The sequence below is a fragment of the Rhipicephalus microplus genome, chromosome 9 (genome assembly GCF_043290135.1).
Source record: "Rhipicephalus microplus isolate Deutch F79 chromosome 9, USDA_Rmic, whole genome shotgun sequence".
NCBI lineage: Eukaryota > Metazoa > Arthropoda > Arachnida > Ixodida > Ixodidae > Rhipicephalus > Rhipicephalus microplus.
The window spans coordinates 106179441-106196518 of NC_134708.1; the positions used below are offsets into that span (position 1 = coordinate 106179441).

General features: G+C 47.7%; 1 protein-coding gene across 6 annotated transcripts in view; it reads left to right on the forward strand.

Annotated features, from left to right (window-relative positions):
• Positions 1–17078, forward strand: part of LOC119164664 (putative protein kinase C delta type homolog) — a 385680-nt gene that overhangs the window by 356698 nt on the left and 11904 nt on the right. For 4 of the 6 annotated variants that reach the window (XM_075874212.1, XM_075874211.1, XM_075874208.1 and 1 more), the window contains one exon: positions 15981–16169. In XM_075874212.1, coding sequence (XP_075730327.1) covers positions 15981–16169 — 189 coding nt within the window. Of the gene's footprint in view, positions 1–750; positions 988–15980; positions 16170–17078 lie in introns of those variants that run through there. The other 2 variants (XM_075874210.1, XM_075874209.1) reach the window with 2 other exon arrangements.

Consider the following 17078-nt stretch of genomic DNA (forward strand, 5'->3'; position numbering starts at 1 on the left):
CACGAGAGAGAGGAACTCGCAGTACGATAAACAACGAGAACGCTCAAGAATAAACGCGTTTCTGTTTCGATGAGAGTCAAGCAAAACGGTTCAAGAAACGTGCAAGGAAAATAAAAACTATACTCAAACACTTGGTGAGCTTGGCACAGAAGCGGCCGCCCGCCGAACCTCGTCGCTGTTTTTAGCTGGAGCGCAGGCGTTCTGCTCCACCTCAACAGTACCGTGCAGTGTAAGAAAGGCTATGGATTAGTCACGCCGGGCAACCAAGGGACCTGGTGATACCAAAAACAATGATCCGTCATTTTTATTCCTCTGATATACTGCTGCTAAGTATAAAGGTCACCCATAATTAACTGAACGTAGCGGGATACGAGGAAGACTGCGACAGTTGCAGCAGCTGCCGCTGTAATACTCGTTTCTTCTCGGCATATGCCGGCTGCTTGTTTTTGCCGCGCAGCACGCAACTGTTGAGGCGTAGTGCTCTTCGCTGTCGGGGCATCGTCACATTGTCGGCCTCCTTTGCTCGTGTCTTTGCGCTTGTTGGCGGCTCATTAAACGTTTCCTTTGAACTGAGCTGTTCCGTCTTTTGCTCAAAATTCGTTCTCGCCAGGCATTACCGCCCCGGAGTGGGCCCGACGAATGACCCCGACGTCGTTAAAATGTTACACTCACTCTCAGCACGTGATCCGTAACGATCACGAAGAGAACTTTGTTCGTTTTTTTCTTTCTCTCCCTCTCTTTTCTTTGTAGCCACGACAGCGATACGTCCTGCTCTAAGACGGATCCCTTGACGACGGCAGTGCTCTTGGCCACCTACTTCGACTCTGAAAACGGGTGCGAGAAAAGGCGCGAAAACAACCTTCACCCTAATTAATGCAGATTAAACTTCGCCGGATAAGACGACCACACAGATCAATGGCTCTACTCTTGCTGTATATGCTCATTCAGAATAAAGATCTATCTAATTTTTTGCAGACATTTGTTTATATTTCGAAACTGCACTCTTGCCCCCAGCGTAGTAGCAGAACACGTAGGAGGCTGTCGCAAATCCACGTTCTATAAAGCTCTAACTTCCTCCTTGTGCCATGCATAATTGAGCCCGGCGCCCCGTGTCCCAAGCATTTTTCATCGCACAGAGTAGTTGCGCCCTTGTCGCGCTGATATCCTCTGCTTATGCATATACAATGGTGCGTGCATCACATTTAACGGCGCTTCAGAACCAGCACCTTTGACTGAAGCAAACGTCGGGGCATTTTCTCGCTCGCTGGGTGGATCGGTTCGTGCCTATGCTGGGAACGGTGGCGCTACAAAGGCGTGCTTTCAGATTATTCTCACCCTTCTTCCCACGTTTGTCGATTTGCAATATTAAGAATTCACTGGATCCTCAACGCATTCGCCTGAGACGAGCGAAAGGCGAAAGCCATCATCCTCTTTTTTTCTCGTATCGGATGTTGCCCCGCCATTCTTCGAGAGCTCTCTGCACGCAGCATCGTTTTGCATGACCTCCAAGATCAGACGCAACTCACTTGGGTTCCGTATTGCCTCCGTGATCGGACCACTTCTGGCCAAGTTAGCATGTAATGTGATGACGTCGTCATGTGTCCTTGCGTCACGTGACGTCTCAGTGACGTCATAATGATGTCCCACATTTTGGTAATCTGTGATGCCTCTTGTGTCGTTGTGGCGTCTTATGGTGACGGCATCGCTTGATTCTTTTTTGCGACACTTGTTCCCTACGCCGAAGGAAGCCGACGGTCAAATTTTATGTTAATGAGCTATCCAAGCCTGTTGCTTCAATAAGTGCCATTCACAAGGTTATGAGACATGGTTCTACGGGATTTACATGGACTAACTTACACCTAGATTTAGGCACACGATGGGCCTCTATCAATTTCACCTTCTTCGATTTGTATGAGTAAACCATTCCCAATGTAAACGTTTACGGAGATCGTACTTCGGAGTCACTAAATACAGGCTGTTGACTGGTGCAAGGAAGAACTGAAAGCTAGGTAGTTTGTTACAATATCTGTAAAAGAAATTAAAATAAGGAAACAGACACATACAAGAAGCGATGGGAGAGTAGCGCTAACTCCAAGCTACAGTTTGTCTCGGAACCCACGGCTGCTTATCACTCAACGAAGATCAGAAAACCACAGTGTCACCCATGAACGCATCATCCCGCTCCCACAATAATAGACAACAACAGGCTACGGCATCCTAATCAGTTCCTAAAACGAAAACTGTAAACGTGGATAGTGACGCAGTACTTGTGGCAATCGAATCTGATGGCCATGTCTCGCATATTTTATACGGTGAACAGGAGGTACGAGGCGAGTTTCAGAGTAAAGGAAGTTCTCTTTTTCTGACAAGTAGTACAAAGCATCACGACTTGATGCAAGGCGACTTTATACGCTGCGGTAGTGTACACCACGAAACGGTGATTCAGGCAGTGCCACAATCAATGTCTTCTGGCACACGTTACTTTCAGGTCTCTCGGTTCTGTTGCATGGACGCTGAGAAGCACGCCACGCATGAACGCTGTCTAAGCTGAAACTCATCAAAATGTTGTTTCTACGCGAGTTTTCTTCTTTTTTTTCCCCAGAAAGCACGGCATTGCATGCATCCCTGCACGTGTCTGCCAGTGATTCAACGCAGAAGCGTAGCATGAATACTGTGTACAATGTTCTATGCAAATAGAGTCTGTGCTTTTCATTCTTTTTTGCAATGCGTGGAATAATGCATTTCGTGTTTACCAGGGGAACGCGCCACGTGAATCAGAGTGGCACCGAAACTGCGCTGCGAAGAAAGAACAACAAACAATAAACCACCAAAAAAACCCGGCACATGTTACAAATATTTGTTGCAATTTGGTATACTTTATGACCGACATCGTATATATACGAAACTTAGGCAGGCAGTTCTCATCGCAGCTACAAGTATCTTAATGACATCGCTTCATTTGTGCTTGTTGTTGATCTATCTATAGGCACTCTTATTATAAAAGGCTTGTACCAAACCTCAAAAACGTTTGACCATAGGTAATAAGTTCAAAAGAGAATATCATTTTTGAGTGTTTTTTTTTCAAACTAAGTTACTTAATTTTAACTATTTACGCAACAAACCATCTTGTAGAGCAGAGTAGATTGAAGTTGAGCCTTTCATCGGGAGCACACTGCCACGTGGGGTATTGGCCAATAACTGGGTAGTTCTAAAAAAAAAGTTTTAACTGTTTAATGCTAAAGAGTTTGTTCTAGCTATGCAGCGCGAATTTTTCCGGAACATATGTCGAATTTAGAATAATGTAACATCATTTCTCTTAAAATGATGGTTTTGGTTGTATCCTGTAGGCCCGTGTGCTCAAATTTAGGTGCACGTTAAAGAACCCCAGGTGGTTAAAATTTCAGAAGCCATCCACTTGGGCATCTCTCATAACCATATGGTGGTTTTGTAACGTTAAACTCCACACACCAATCAATCAGTTTGTTGCTTTTTTGTCATTTGCAGCAATTTCGGGATAGTCGTCTTTAGAAAATAACGCATAGTTTTCAAAAATTGCCTCTGACAGACAGCATACTTTATACTGTACTCCTATAGAGCATGATCGCATCGTGTCTTGGAAACATAACTGCTTATTTATTTACTCAAGCAATATTTACTCACTGATTCTTAGTGATTTACTTTACTATGCAAATTACAGTTGACACATTCTAGCCGCCGAGTCTCCAAGTCATGTTCAGGTGGAATAAAATAATAGTGTAGCTTAGATTTTTTTATGTAGGTCGTTGAACGAGTTAGAAATGCGCAGTTGCCTGAAATAATTTTTTTCCTTGTGCACCGCAGGACAATACTGACTCTAAATTAATTGTATTATGTAGTATTTGTTCGGGAATAAATAACTTAAAACTTATATCGCCTGGTATACGTGTTCAAGGTTTGTACGCCATATAAAAGAACAGGCTGCAGTGCTTCCGTTGCTATATCCTAATGCAACAAGTTAAACATTCCATTCATGATAATGCATTTCCTATATATGCTATTACATACTTGAAACCATAGCGCTGCTAATGTTCCCTGCTTGCAGTGATCAAGTCAGCGACTACGGGTATGCTATATGCCACAGGTGTTTTTTTTTTTTGTCTTTTTGGTATTACTGCCCTGTCTAGTCTGCCGTGGTGCTGTAGTAGTCACGGTGATCGGCCACTCACCCAAAGAAGGTCTCCGGTTCGATACCAGCCGCAGAGGTCACATTTCAGTGTCCCGTGTACTGTGCGGTGGCAGTTTACGTTAAGGAACACAAAATGGCCGAAATTTTGAAGCCCTTTACTACAGTGTGCCTCATAGTAATACCGTGGTCCAGGATTGTTAAACTCCTTAAATCAGTATAATCATACGTCATCATGAAGAGAGGGGACGTATAGGCGCCCCCCCCCCCCCTTTCGTGCCGTAGTCGGTGACAAGTGACCCTGCTGTTGTGAACACTTCTCAAGCCGTCCCTTCAAACTGAGCAAAATCTGAATGTGTGCTATTTGACTGAACAAGACTCCTCGCGCAACCCAAGATAACATTCGAGAAACTGCAATGAAGTTCATGCCTGCATCTAGCGTAGGGCGATGGCATAATTAAATTGACAAATCGGTCACCTCGGTGTTAATGCATAAACGTAGTGTTTTCTGTGAAGCACGTCCTTGTGCAACGGTTTATCGACTGATCCCTATGGCGTCGCTCCCTGAGCGGCTGCTGGCATAGCCAACTAATCAACCTATACGCTTTCATTGCTGCGCTTTTCTGGTTTAAAACTCTAAGAATTTGCTGTTTTCTTTTGTGTTTGCGCTTATCGCGTGAGATAGTTCCGTCTTTGCACTCCCCCACGCCAAGCAATCTTTTCGAGGGAAGCGGTTGGTTTCAACATTGAAGGCACTTGGTCGAAACACACCACAAATCGAGTGGACCCAAAGCACAAGTGAGGCTCTTAACGTTTTTCTGTCAAAATTCTAAAACTGGTAACTCCTTACGGAAGTTCTGAGAAATACTGGATTGCGTCCACAAATACTTGAATTCTTAGAGCTTCCCCTAAAATAACGTTTCAGGCGGCCCTTCTAAGCATCTACAAGAGTTTACTAAGAAAATTAGGATATTCTAACTGCGTCCCCTTACGCGAGCCAACGCTTTCGCCAACGTTCTGAACTCGCTATAGCTCTTCTTCATCGACATGTTCACGGTCTCGAGCAAAGTACTTGCGGAAAGGAATAATGTGAAAGCGGCTCTGAGTCTATTGAACTTCATTAAGCTCACTGACTCAACAGCTCAATAAAGACGTAAACGGTTGGACACTTCGCAAAATTATCTAACAGTGCGTATAAGTGCCGAACGCTTCGTTCAATGCTTTAAGCCGCTGTGCGTTTCACTTGAGATCCTAGCCTCGCATTTCAACAGAGATAAGATTTCCCCCATCATGCAGCAGACCAGAGCTTCCGTAACATCAAGTGGGGCAATGTTTATCTCTTGGGGACTGCACTTGTATTTCTCGAAGTTAAGGCCACCTTCAATGAAAGATTCACGATGTTGGTGCGTGGGCATTCAAAAGAAACCGTTAACGAACGATATTTCCAACTATGTCTTCTAGAAGTGACCCATGCCGCCTAACAAAAACGGGATTATACGCTTACGCCTCAACGTGTGCGGCAATCGACGGTGTTGAGTGGTAGCAACTGATAGCGCCTGAGCTCTTCTGAGCCTATCTTTCAGAGCTCGTGGACCATCTTGGGATTAGCGCTGTATCTTTAGCGACAGGTCACCTTAAGATTAAGTGCTTATCGGCTCGTTCTTGTACGTCTTGGAGTCTTCTTCCTTGCGATAGCTAAAGATGATTTTCTTCTTTTAACCCTTAGCTTTTTCACAAAACAAAACAATTCCGGCCATTTTCTTTTCTAAAGGCATTAGTGTCATGTTGTTTTGATGATTAATGTTACTTGAGAAAGTTACTCTCAGGTTCCCTAGCATTCTCGCCGCCCAAGTGTGGTACCTATAGTTTAAAACTCAATTCAGCAGTAAATTAAGCTGTGCAACTTATTCAGCAGTGCATTAAGCTTGAGGAGAGGGGTACCAGCTGTATTTCTTTGTGGACATAGGTCTACTTGCGTGCATCTCAATTGAGCTATTGAAACAAAGATAACTTCATAACTACGTTACGGACCAAGAACTTCGGAACATACCGAAACAGTGCATTCAGGTCTTCCTCACTCGGGTGAAAATATGGAATAATGCCGGATTCAGCTTCAACATAACACAGTTACAGTGTAACATTGTGGCATTCACAGTGCGCAAATCTCTCTAAAAGCTTTGCTATATCTTTGTGGTTTCGCTGTTTAGTCTCATCATATTGTCGCATTCAACCTGCAGATAAGAGCTCGCGCAGCAAAAAAAATACGAAGTTCTTGCCCGGTATTTTTTGCGAGCGCCTTGCATTTAATTAAAGTGAGCTCTGCTATATCAGACTTCAGCTGTGTCTGCGTCGTGACACTGGTGGAGGTGCTGGGTACATGTCCAGGACACCTTCCAACAGCCCGGGATCTAGTCCACAAAGGCTTCCTCTTGTCGAAACACCCGTTTACCGTGCCAGCCGCCGCCTGTTAAGCCTGAACCCAGAGTTTGGTACTTGGCCGGAAAACATGACCACGCCCGAAAGCAGTAGAACCGCCATGAGCAGCCCAAGCACGACACAGGTGACTGTTTTCTCCCCAAAAATCTCTATGGACTTCCACGGCAACACATATGAGGATGCAGATAACTGGCTTGAGGAGTTCAAGCGGATGCAGATAACTGAGGATGCAGATAACTGGCTTGAGGAGTTCAGCCAACGTTAACGGGCGGGACGCCGCACAGAAGTTGGGGCACGTGTATTTCCCTCGTCAGGACGGGGCTCGCGCATGGTTCACGAATCGCGTGTGGTCAACGTGGAACGAGTTCCGGCGGAAGTTCCTGGACGCCTTCGCAAACACCGAAAAAAGGGAGCATGCACAACGACTTCTCGAAACACGGATTCAAAAGCCAAACGAATCTGTTACTATATTTGTTGAGGACATGGCTCGTCTCTTCCATCGAGCCGATCCCGATATGTCCGAAAGCAGAAGAATCAGCCACCTCATGCGTGGTGTTAAAGAGCAGCTCTTTGCTGGTCTCGCGCGGAACCCACCTTCAAGCGTCGACGAAATTTTGAAGGAGGTGACCGCAATCGAACGTGCACTACAGCAACGCTACCGCCAGTACGACCGCCGAAACAACAGCGGACAAATCAGTGCAACCGCCGTGACCACTGTGACACCTGACGAGCGTTCTTTGCGTGACCTGATACGCGAAATTGTGCATGAAGAGGTGAAGAAACTCACCGCCACACCGAATGACTGCGCGAATGTGTCGGTCACAGAAGTTGTGCGCCAAGAAATAAGGCAAGCGCTTTCACTTTCCGAGCCGAACACTGACACGGTTAGGCCAACCTATGCAGAAATTCTCCGTCGACAGCCATCTAACGTGCCGCCACCACTGTAGTACCACCAGCAACAGCCGCCGACAGTGCCTTAGTACTGTAGGGAAACGTCGACGCTGATGCGACCTCCACTCCACAAAACCAACATCTGGCGTACCCCTGACTACAGGTCCTTGTGCTTCCATTGTGGGGAAGCAGGCCACATCGTGTGGTATTGTCCTCACCGCGTCGCCGGGTACCAAGGATTTCCGTCCACTACCCATCGGCGCTATTTGAACGGAAGACGCAACGTTGATACAAGCACGACGATCCCGCGGGATGTTTCTCCTGGGTTCCCGTCCCGCTCGCCCTCTTCTGGTCATTTTCTGCAATCCAATAGGGGCAGCTCCACGGACATGGCGAGAGGAAGATCTTCCAGCCTACACCGGGGAAACTAAAAGCAGCGACCTTAGGGAGGGGGGGGGAAGTTGCGAATCGCCGAAGAGTTGAAAATCCCCCATTACCGCCGCACGAAGCGCCGCACATTTCGAATGAATCGACGAAAGACGACATTGTCACCGCCGACATTTCACTTTCAATTGACGATCACGACGTGACGGCACTGGTCGACGCTGGTGCGGACTTTTCAATAATGAGTTCGAATCTGGCCAGCAAACTCAAGAAGGTGAAAATAGAATGAACGGGACCGCAAATTAGTGGAGCTGGAGGCCAGCTGCTTACGCCTACCGGGAAGTGCACCGCACGAATCAAGATCGGGGATTTATCATTCGTCGCAACCTTCGTTATTCTTTCTGAGTGTTGTAAACAGGCCATCTTGGGTATGGATTTCTTGCGGGAGTACGGTGCAATCATAAATATACCGGACGGTGTACTGACCTTCTCGGTGGACCATAGCGCAGCGCTGCATCGCAAGCCCATGCGCGTCATTGAAGACGTGACCATGCCACCGTTATCATGCCGCTTTGTCGCTGTCACGTGTAACATGCAGCATACTGGAGGAGGTGTCGCGGAACAAGTGTCTACGCTTTTACTCTCTCGAGGAATCGCCATTGCCAGAAGTCTCGTCAGTGTAGTGTCTGGGCAAGCAGAGGAACTGTTTACGAACTTCGGCAACGAGGGTCGACACATTACAAAGGGTACCACAGTTGCATACTTCGAAGAAATTGTAGAATTCCACGAGTGCTTCGCAGAGACACCAGCCGCTTGCAGAGACACCAGCCGCTTCAGCACCGCCACCTGTCCACGTGAGCAGAGATTTATCGCCAGCGCAAAGGCAGAGTCTTCTGGATGTTCTCGGCCATTTGGAAGATTGTTTTTCATCGACCTCGAGGGTAAATCAAACGCCACTGACAAAGCACCGAATGATAGCAGAAGAGACGGCAAGACCGATTCGACAAAACCCATACCGCGTGGCACCGAAAGAGCGTGAAGCGATCCAAGAACAAGTCCAGAAAATGCTCGATGATGGCATCATTCAGCCGTCAAAAAGCCCTTAGACATCACCGGTAGTGCTGGTTAAGAAGAAAGACGGCAGCTTACGCTTCTGTGTGGACTACCCCAAGCTGAACCGCGTGACAAAGAAATACGTATACCTATTACCACGTATTGACGATTCGCTTGACAGGCTGAGGCATGCACGCTTCTTCTCGTCGATGGACCTGAAAAGGTCTCGTCCTGAAAAGGTATGCTGTGTCTGCGTCGTGACAATATTGTTACGTCTACGAGAGGGGTTTATTCAGAGCCCACGTAACGGTCGACTCGACGGTATACAGCAGTGAACGCGCAGCAGCGAGCTCTTGCCACCAACCGAACGTCCTCTTCTTCTGCCACCACCATGTTCTCCGCTACACAATTACACATACCTAAATTACACATGTGGTAACATTTCCCTCCGCGCAGACGAAGCCCACTGGGCGAGTCAAACAGTCTCTCTAGTAATAAAGCGCTTCAAACGTGCAACATGGACAAGTTCAGTTTTTGCAGATCGTCGGCCGTTTGAATGGACACGCGCTATGCGGTAAACTAGATCACTGTACGGTCTACAACAACATAAGGTCCCGCATAGTGTGCAAGCAGTTTTTCACACAACCCACGTTTCTATTTGGCGTCCACAGCAACACGAGGTCTCCGCGATTATACGTCACGTGTCGACGTCGACGGTCAAAACGTGTCTTTGAGCGATCTTGCGAAGCGAGGGTGCGCAGGTAAGCAAGACATCTGGCTTCATCTGCTCGGCAGACGATCTCGGGTATACCTGAATCATGGTGGTCCAAAATCGGGAAGACGGTATCTAGGGGTATGACGAGGTGGCCGAGCATACAGAAGAAAGAACGGACTGTAGCTGGTAGTCTCATGCTGTGCGGTGTTAAATGCGTAAGTGATGAAAGGTAGTACGCCATCCCAGTTCTTGTGATCTGCTGCCACATACATAGAAAGCATGTTCGTGAGAGTCCTGTTAGTTCGTTCCGTCAGGCCATTTGTTTGGGGATGATATGGCGTAGAGTGCCGAAAGCTTGAAGCGCATAGACGAAGCATCTCTTCCACCACGTCTGCAGTGAATTGTCGCCCACGATCACTGATAACAATTTGAGGAGGTCCATGTCGTAGAACCACAAAACGCAGCATGAATTAACACACGTCAGCTGCAGTTACCGATGGTATAGCAGCTGTCCTGCAGTACCGTGTTAAGTGGTCGGTACATACGACTATCCAGCGATTACCACTAGAAGACCTCGAAAAGGGACCTATAAGGTCAATCCCAACTTGCTCGAATAGAGTTCTAGGGGGTGGGATAGGATGTAATCACCCTGGAGGAGCACTGGTAGGGCGCTTGTGGCGTTGGCACTCGTTGCAACTAGAGACGTACTGTTCCGTCGTCTGGCGCATTTTTGGCCAGTAAAATCTTTCTTGAAGCCGGCAAAGAGTTTTCGCTGTGCCTAGATGGCCGGACGTTGGGTCATCATGCATGGCCTGCAAGACGGAAACGCGAAGGTTCTTCGGAACCACTAGAAGATATCGTAAGCCGGTCGTAGCATAGTTCTTTTTGTACGCAAGCCCGTCGCGCATGCAGAAGCGAGTCGCCGATGGTCTTGACTCGGTAGGAAGGAGCTCTTGTATGGTGCGGTCCCTTTGCTGCTCAATCTTAAAGGCATTGGCATCAAGAAATGGCAGGTCCAATGGCGCGATGTAGGTGTCCAAGCTGCCCACGTCGCAGTCCGTCGATGGGAGTGGTAGTCGCGAAAAACAATCTGCATCAGCGTGACGACGACCACTTTTATAGAAAACCGCGAAGTCGTATTCCTGCAGACGGAGTGCCCAACGCGCCAGTCGACCAGATGGGTCACACAGATTGACCAACCAGCAGAGCGAATGATGATCTGTCATGATGGTAAAGAGGCGTCCTACAGGTAGGACCGGAAGCGCTGCACTGCGAAGACTACTGCGAGGCATTCTTGCTCTGCGACGGTGAAGTTACGCTCGGACCTGCTTAGCGAGCAACTTGCATACGCAACGACATGTTCTTTGGTATCCAAGTGTTGAACCAGCATGGCCCCAACACCGACACCACTAGCGTCCCTGTGAAGTTCTGTGGGAGCCAGAGGATCGAAGTGTCGAAGAATTGGATGGGATGTCAAAAGGAACTTCAACTCAGAAAAAGCGGACGCACATTCCGGAGTCCAGTCAACTGGCGCGCCTTTCCGAAGCAGGCACGTGAATGAATGCGCGATATTGGAAAATCCAGGGATGAATCGACAGAAGTATGAGCAGAGCCCCAAAACGCTGCGTAGTTCTTTCGCTGAGCGAGGTTGCTTGAACGCCTCCACTGCAGCCGTTTTTGCGGGATCTGGCCATATGCCTTTTTTGTTCACCAAGTGTCCAAGAACGAGTGCTTGGCGTTCTCCGAAACGACATTTCTTTGAGTTGAGCACTAAGCATGCTTTGCTTAGGCAGTTCAGCACGAGGTCGAGTCTTGTGTTGTGCTCACAGAAAGTGCACCCGAAAATCACAACATCGTCCAGATAACACATGCATACTTCCCACTTCAATCCACGCAGAATGTTGTCCATAAATCGCTGAAAAGTTGCGGGCGCGTTGCAGAGTCCAAACGGCATCACATTGAATTCAAATAGTCCATCTGTTGTAACAAATGTCGTTTTCTTCTTGTCTTCCTCGTGCATTGGAACCTGCCAGTAGCCTGACCTCAGATCCCTAGACGAAAAGTAAGAGGCCGATGATAGACAGTCGATAGCATCATCAATTCGCGGGAGTGGATATACGTCTTTTTTAGTGATGGCGTTGAGACGGCGGTAGTCAACACAAAATCGCCATGTCCCATCCTTCTTCTTCACTAGAACTACTGGAGCAGCCCACGGACTACATGATTCTTGAATTACATTTTGCTTGAGCATCTCGCAAACCTGTTCATTGATCACTGCGCGTTCCGAAGGCGATACACGATATGGTTTCTGTCGGAAAGATCTGTGAGATGTCGTGTCGATTCGGTGCTTTATACGAGAAGCAGGGAATGACGGTCAATCATGCTGAGCAAAATCAAAAATACCGGCATGTTTGCGCAGAATACTCGCCAGTTCATTACGTTCTTTGGTGCTGAGTGACTTATCAATCATAGCCATAATGGTGATGTCCCTGGCGTGCAGATTATCGCAACGGGTCTTATCCGGAGAATCATTGCTTTCTGCAAGGGTGGCAAGCGAGAATACTTGATGTTCACGAATCTCTGCAAGTGTCAGACCCTCCGGCAGCACTGTAGGTTCATTAGAGCAGTTAATCATCCATAAACCAGTATGCCCTTGCGCAACCGACAGCGTGCAGTAGGGTATTAAGACTGTCTTCTTTGTGCAACTGAGATGCACGGGCTCCACAGTTGCGTCAAATGTTTTCTCGCTTGCAGGTGAACAGACAACAGGAACACATTTTGCAGACAACGGCGGCACAGTTGTGTCCACAGACAGGCAAAGAGCACTTTCTTGAGAGGGCGAGTTTTTCATAAACGCAACTGGGATATCGTAATCTACTGTAATTTGTCCTGTGCGGCAATCGACAGTAGCACCACATCGCTTCAAGAAATCGAGTCCCAGAATGACGTCATGCGTAGTATGAGGGTGAACAGCGAATTCTGCGACAAAGTTCTGGCACGCCAAACTAACAGTCACAGTGCAGACACCAACAGGTTGTAACACCTCTCCGCTCACACCACGAAACGTATCAGGACGGTCCCAACGAAACATAACCTTTCGTCCAAGAAGGCGGGTGAAAACTAAACTCATTACTGACACGGTTGCACCTGTGTCCACCAACGCCATTGCTGGTACACCATCGATAAGCATTCTAACCTTATTTCTAAACATGGAAGCTAACGGAGGTATATCTGTTGAAATCGAAGACTGTCCGGCGACCTCACCTCCAACGGCCGCGCCGGCTAGTTTTCCGTAGGAGGCGAGGAGTGGCGGCGCCGAGAAGACGGTGATCGGTTGGCGTGAGGGGCAGGTGGTGGTGTCACACTGCAGTCAGAGGCCGGTGATTGGTTTCGTAGCGGTCCTGGGATCTCGTAGGACGCGCTTCCCGGGAATGTTGGTGCTCGGGTAACGCCAGAACGGTTAAATCTCGGTGATCGGTCGTACCTTGGTGGCTGCCGGTAGTTGCAATACCTGGCAATATGTCCTTCGAAGCCACAGTTGTAGCAGACTGGTAGAGGACGCTCGCCGAACCAATGCTGAGACCGCTCAGCTGCGAAGGGTCGGTGACGAGCTTGCTGAGCAGGGGCTGCCCACGTCTGGGTGGCGGGGCCGTAACGAAGGCGTTGGCCATATCGCTGGTCGGTTGCGAATGAGTCACGACGTGGCCGCGGATTTCCAGTTTCGCTGATGTCTGCCACACATACCAATGGTGGCAAAGGAGCTAATGGCGCCGCCGTGTAGTAGGGTGGATTGGTAGGTGGATGCGGAATGGTTTCGTCAACCCTACCACCTTGTCGCTGCAGCTCTTCACGCACAATTGCCCGAATAGTAGCGGCAAGGTCAGTGGGCGGGCTCACGTCGACGCTGGCGACCGTTGTCACATTTGCCAGCATACCAAATTTCGGGGCGATGCAACGAGTCTTCAATTTTTCAAACGTGCGGCAGTGATGTTGGACGTCAGAGGCAGAGGTGAGGTCATCCCTGCCTATCAGAAAAGTGTAGACGTCTTCCGCTATGCCTTTCAAGAGGTGTCCGACCCTGTCTTCTTCAGACATCTGCGGGTTTATAATCTTGCAAAGCTTAAGAAGGTCCTCTATATAAGCAGTGCAGGTTTCTCCAGGAGTCTGGGCTCTCCCACCAAGAGTCCGCTCCGTGTTTTTCTTTTTTGAGTCGGAGTCACGAAAACACTTCTCCAGTTCTTGAGCAAAAAGTGCCCATGTTGTCAAGGACTCTTCGTGGTTTTCATGCCACATCAGGGCAGTGTCTGTGAGAAACAGAGCGACGTTTTCCAGCTGATCGATAGAGTTCCAGTGGTTGTACCGGCTCACCTTTTTGTGGTGCGTTAGCCACGCGTCCACATCTTCTCCTGCCATTCCCGCGAACGGGCGGGGTTCCATGTAGTGATGCCTAGGTGTAGCCAGCGTAGACGTGCGCGAAGTTGAGGCGGTTGATTCCTGACCTTCGCTCTGGGCCATGACGACTGTTGTCGGCGGCAGACCGGCAAGACGACGGCTCCGGCGAACTCCGAACAGCTGTGGCTCAGTGGTACGTCGACGTGCCGTCCCCGGCACCTCCACCACTCTGTTACGTCTACGAGAGGGGTTTATTCAGAGCCGACGTAACGGTCGACTCAACGGTATACAGCAGTGAACGCGCAGCAGCGAGCTCTTGCCACCAACCGAACGTCCTCTTCTTCTGCCACCACCATGTTCCCCGCTACACAGGTGCACATACCTAAATTACACATGCGGTAACAATATTATAACAGCCGGTGTTCTTTACTTCAGTCAAAGTGAATGGGCTTCTAGGATTCCGGCTCCACGTTCTATTCATGAAGTACATCACATATACCACGGAACACGCTGTACGAATAAGCTTATGATTATTTAAACTGCCACGGTTATTTAATTGAATTTCTATAAGTGGTCAAAGCTGTAATTTTATTCTTGTTTACTTTAAACTGTGACCCATACGACCAGAAATACAACAATCTGCCAAGTGTACGGCCGTGACACGGCACATCTGCTCTCATCTCTCAAAAAAAAGTTTAAAACTCATTGCAACGCTTGCAACACTCATGGTCACGGAAACTACGTAAGGCGTGGAGGATATATACACAGGCAATCAAGAAACGAACAAACTCGCTACGTTGGTTCATGTCTGTTTTGGTCTTTGCGTGCAATCATCACGCCTTGTCAAACAATGCCATCCCTTTCTCATAACAGATATATTGATATACAGGCAAGCACTTCTGATCCATTGATATGTGGGGTTTAACGTCCCAAAACCACCATATGATTACGAGATCGATAGATATGTGGATTTTAACGTTCCAAAACCACCATATGATTTTGAGAGACGCCGTAATGGAGAGCTCCGGAAATTTCGAGCACCGGGGCTTTTTTAAAGTGCACCCAAATCTGAGCACATGGGCCTACAGCATACCCGCCTCCATCGGAAATGCAAGACTAGCTATTCTGTACAAAATGAAACCGAGCGTTTTACCAAAAACAACATGACGGCGTAATATAAATACATGATAGTAGGATCTCTGTTGAATGACGTAATTCTATTTCGTTTTTTCAGTTCGCTCAGCATGACATCATTATCATAGAAGGGAAAAAGAAGTCACTTTTTGTCCAGGTTTTTATTTTGTATTATGGATATGATTCATGCACATTTATGCGCGTAATCTCAATCGAAAACAATTCAGTTGTAAGCCAGCTCTGGTCATTGCGACATACATTTTTCGTATGAGCTCGCCTTGTTTTTGCCAGAACACTTGAGTTCACGATGAAGTAATTAGCGTATTTTGTACGAGATGATAAACAATACTATTTAGCGGGGTCTTTCATCTCCAAAAACAGAACATAATTGGGAGAGACGCCATAGTGAAGGGCTTCAGAAATTTCGACCACCAGGGGTTGTTTAACGTGAATCTGAATCTATATAAACGGGTCTCTATATAAATGTGGCTGCCACGATGGAGATTCAGTTCCACAACCTTTGCGTCAGAAATTTGATGCGAGACAGAATTGAGAGAGTGCAAAAAAAAGGTTAATTCCAGGCAAGTTTCTGGTTTGCTAGCCTTTTCTGGGATGGCGAAACGTGAGCTGTAAAAATGACATAAAGAAAGCACAAGTTGAAGGTTTTCCAGTGTTCGACGAGGCCATTGTGAAAGCGAATGTGCCGATGCTTATTCAACCATGCCATATATACAAACGAGTGTCACGTGACCAGCCCTCGAGTCAACGTGTTCACGAAATCGATTGTTAACCATGTTGACGCGCGCGCTGCAGATCATCAAGGGACAGCACTACAACCAGTCAGTGGACTGGTGGTCATTCGGCATCCTGACCTACGAGATGCTCATCGGTCAGTCACCTTTCAACGGCACCGACGAGGACGAACTGTTCTGGTCAGTCTGCAACGAGGAGGCCTACTATCCGAGGTTCCTGAGCCGAGAGGCCAAGTCCCTCCTGGTCCTGGTGAGCGCTTAATTCGATTCGCAACTTTATTCATCTCATAATGAACAGTGAAAGAAAAGCGCCCTTGCACAAAGCTATAACAGTGAGCTATAGCTTCATGGGGTGGCTGCGTCCTTATAAAGAAGGAAACTAACAGGCTTTTGAACCTAGATCTCTTCAAACACACGCACACACTCCAAAAGAACTATAATACAAGAAAGTTCTATGTTCGTGGCCAATTTTTCAACAATAGATTACAAGAAACTTTTGTTTTGTACAGCCCTAGCGAGTGGAAACAAATCTACCAAAAAATGACTTTTTGCTCAATGGTAGAAATAAGGCATCATACATAATTCAAGCACTCTACTGAAATCAAATTATAATACAATATATTCGCAAAACCACGCCACAAACCTGTTGCAAAATATATTTGCGTTTCGGCACTCTGATTCCATTCTCCTTTAAAATATGCATCTGTCTCTGCAGAACGGCCGCCAGCAATTTGAAGAAAACTCACTGCTTTCATAACTTGAACCCAGCACTAAATATCACGGTATCTTGGCAACCGTGGACAATTCACAAAAGGTTAGGTTTAAAAGATGGCTTAATACTGAGGAGGCAACGCCCCTAGCCGCCCTACGACCCCGCGGTTTTCGAATAAGACGCATTCCCACCACCATTTTCTGCCACCAAGCTGTGAGTTGCCCACATGCGGCTGGCACGTGACGGAAAAACCCTTAAACAAAAAGTGGGGGCTGGAACCGACGCTTTGAAGGATTGATATGTGCGGTTGAACGTCCCAAAACCACCATATGGTTTTGAGAGACGCCGCAGTCGAGGGCTCCGGAAATTTCGACCACCTGGGGTTCTTACACGTGCACTCGCGCTTCGAAGGGCGGAATTCACTTTTTTAAGGCTAGAAGTCAGGGG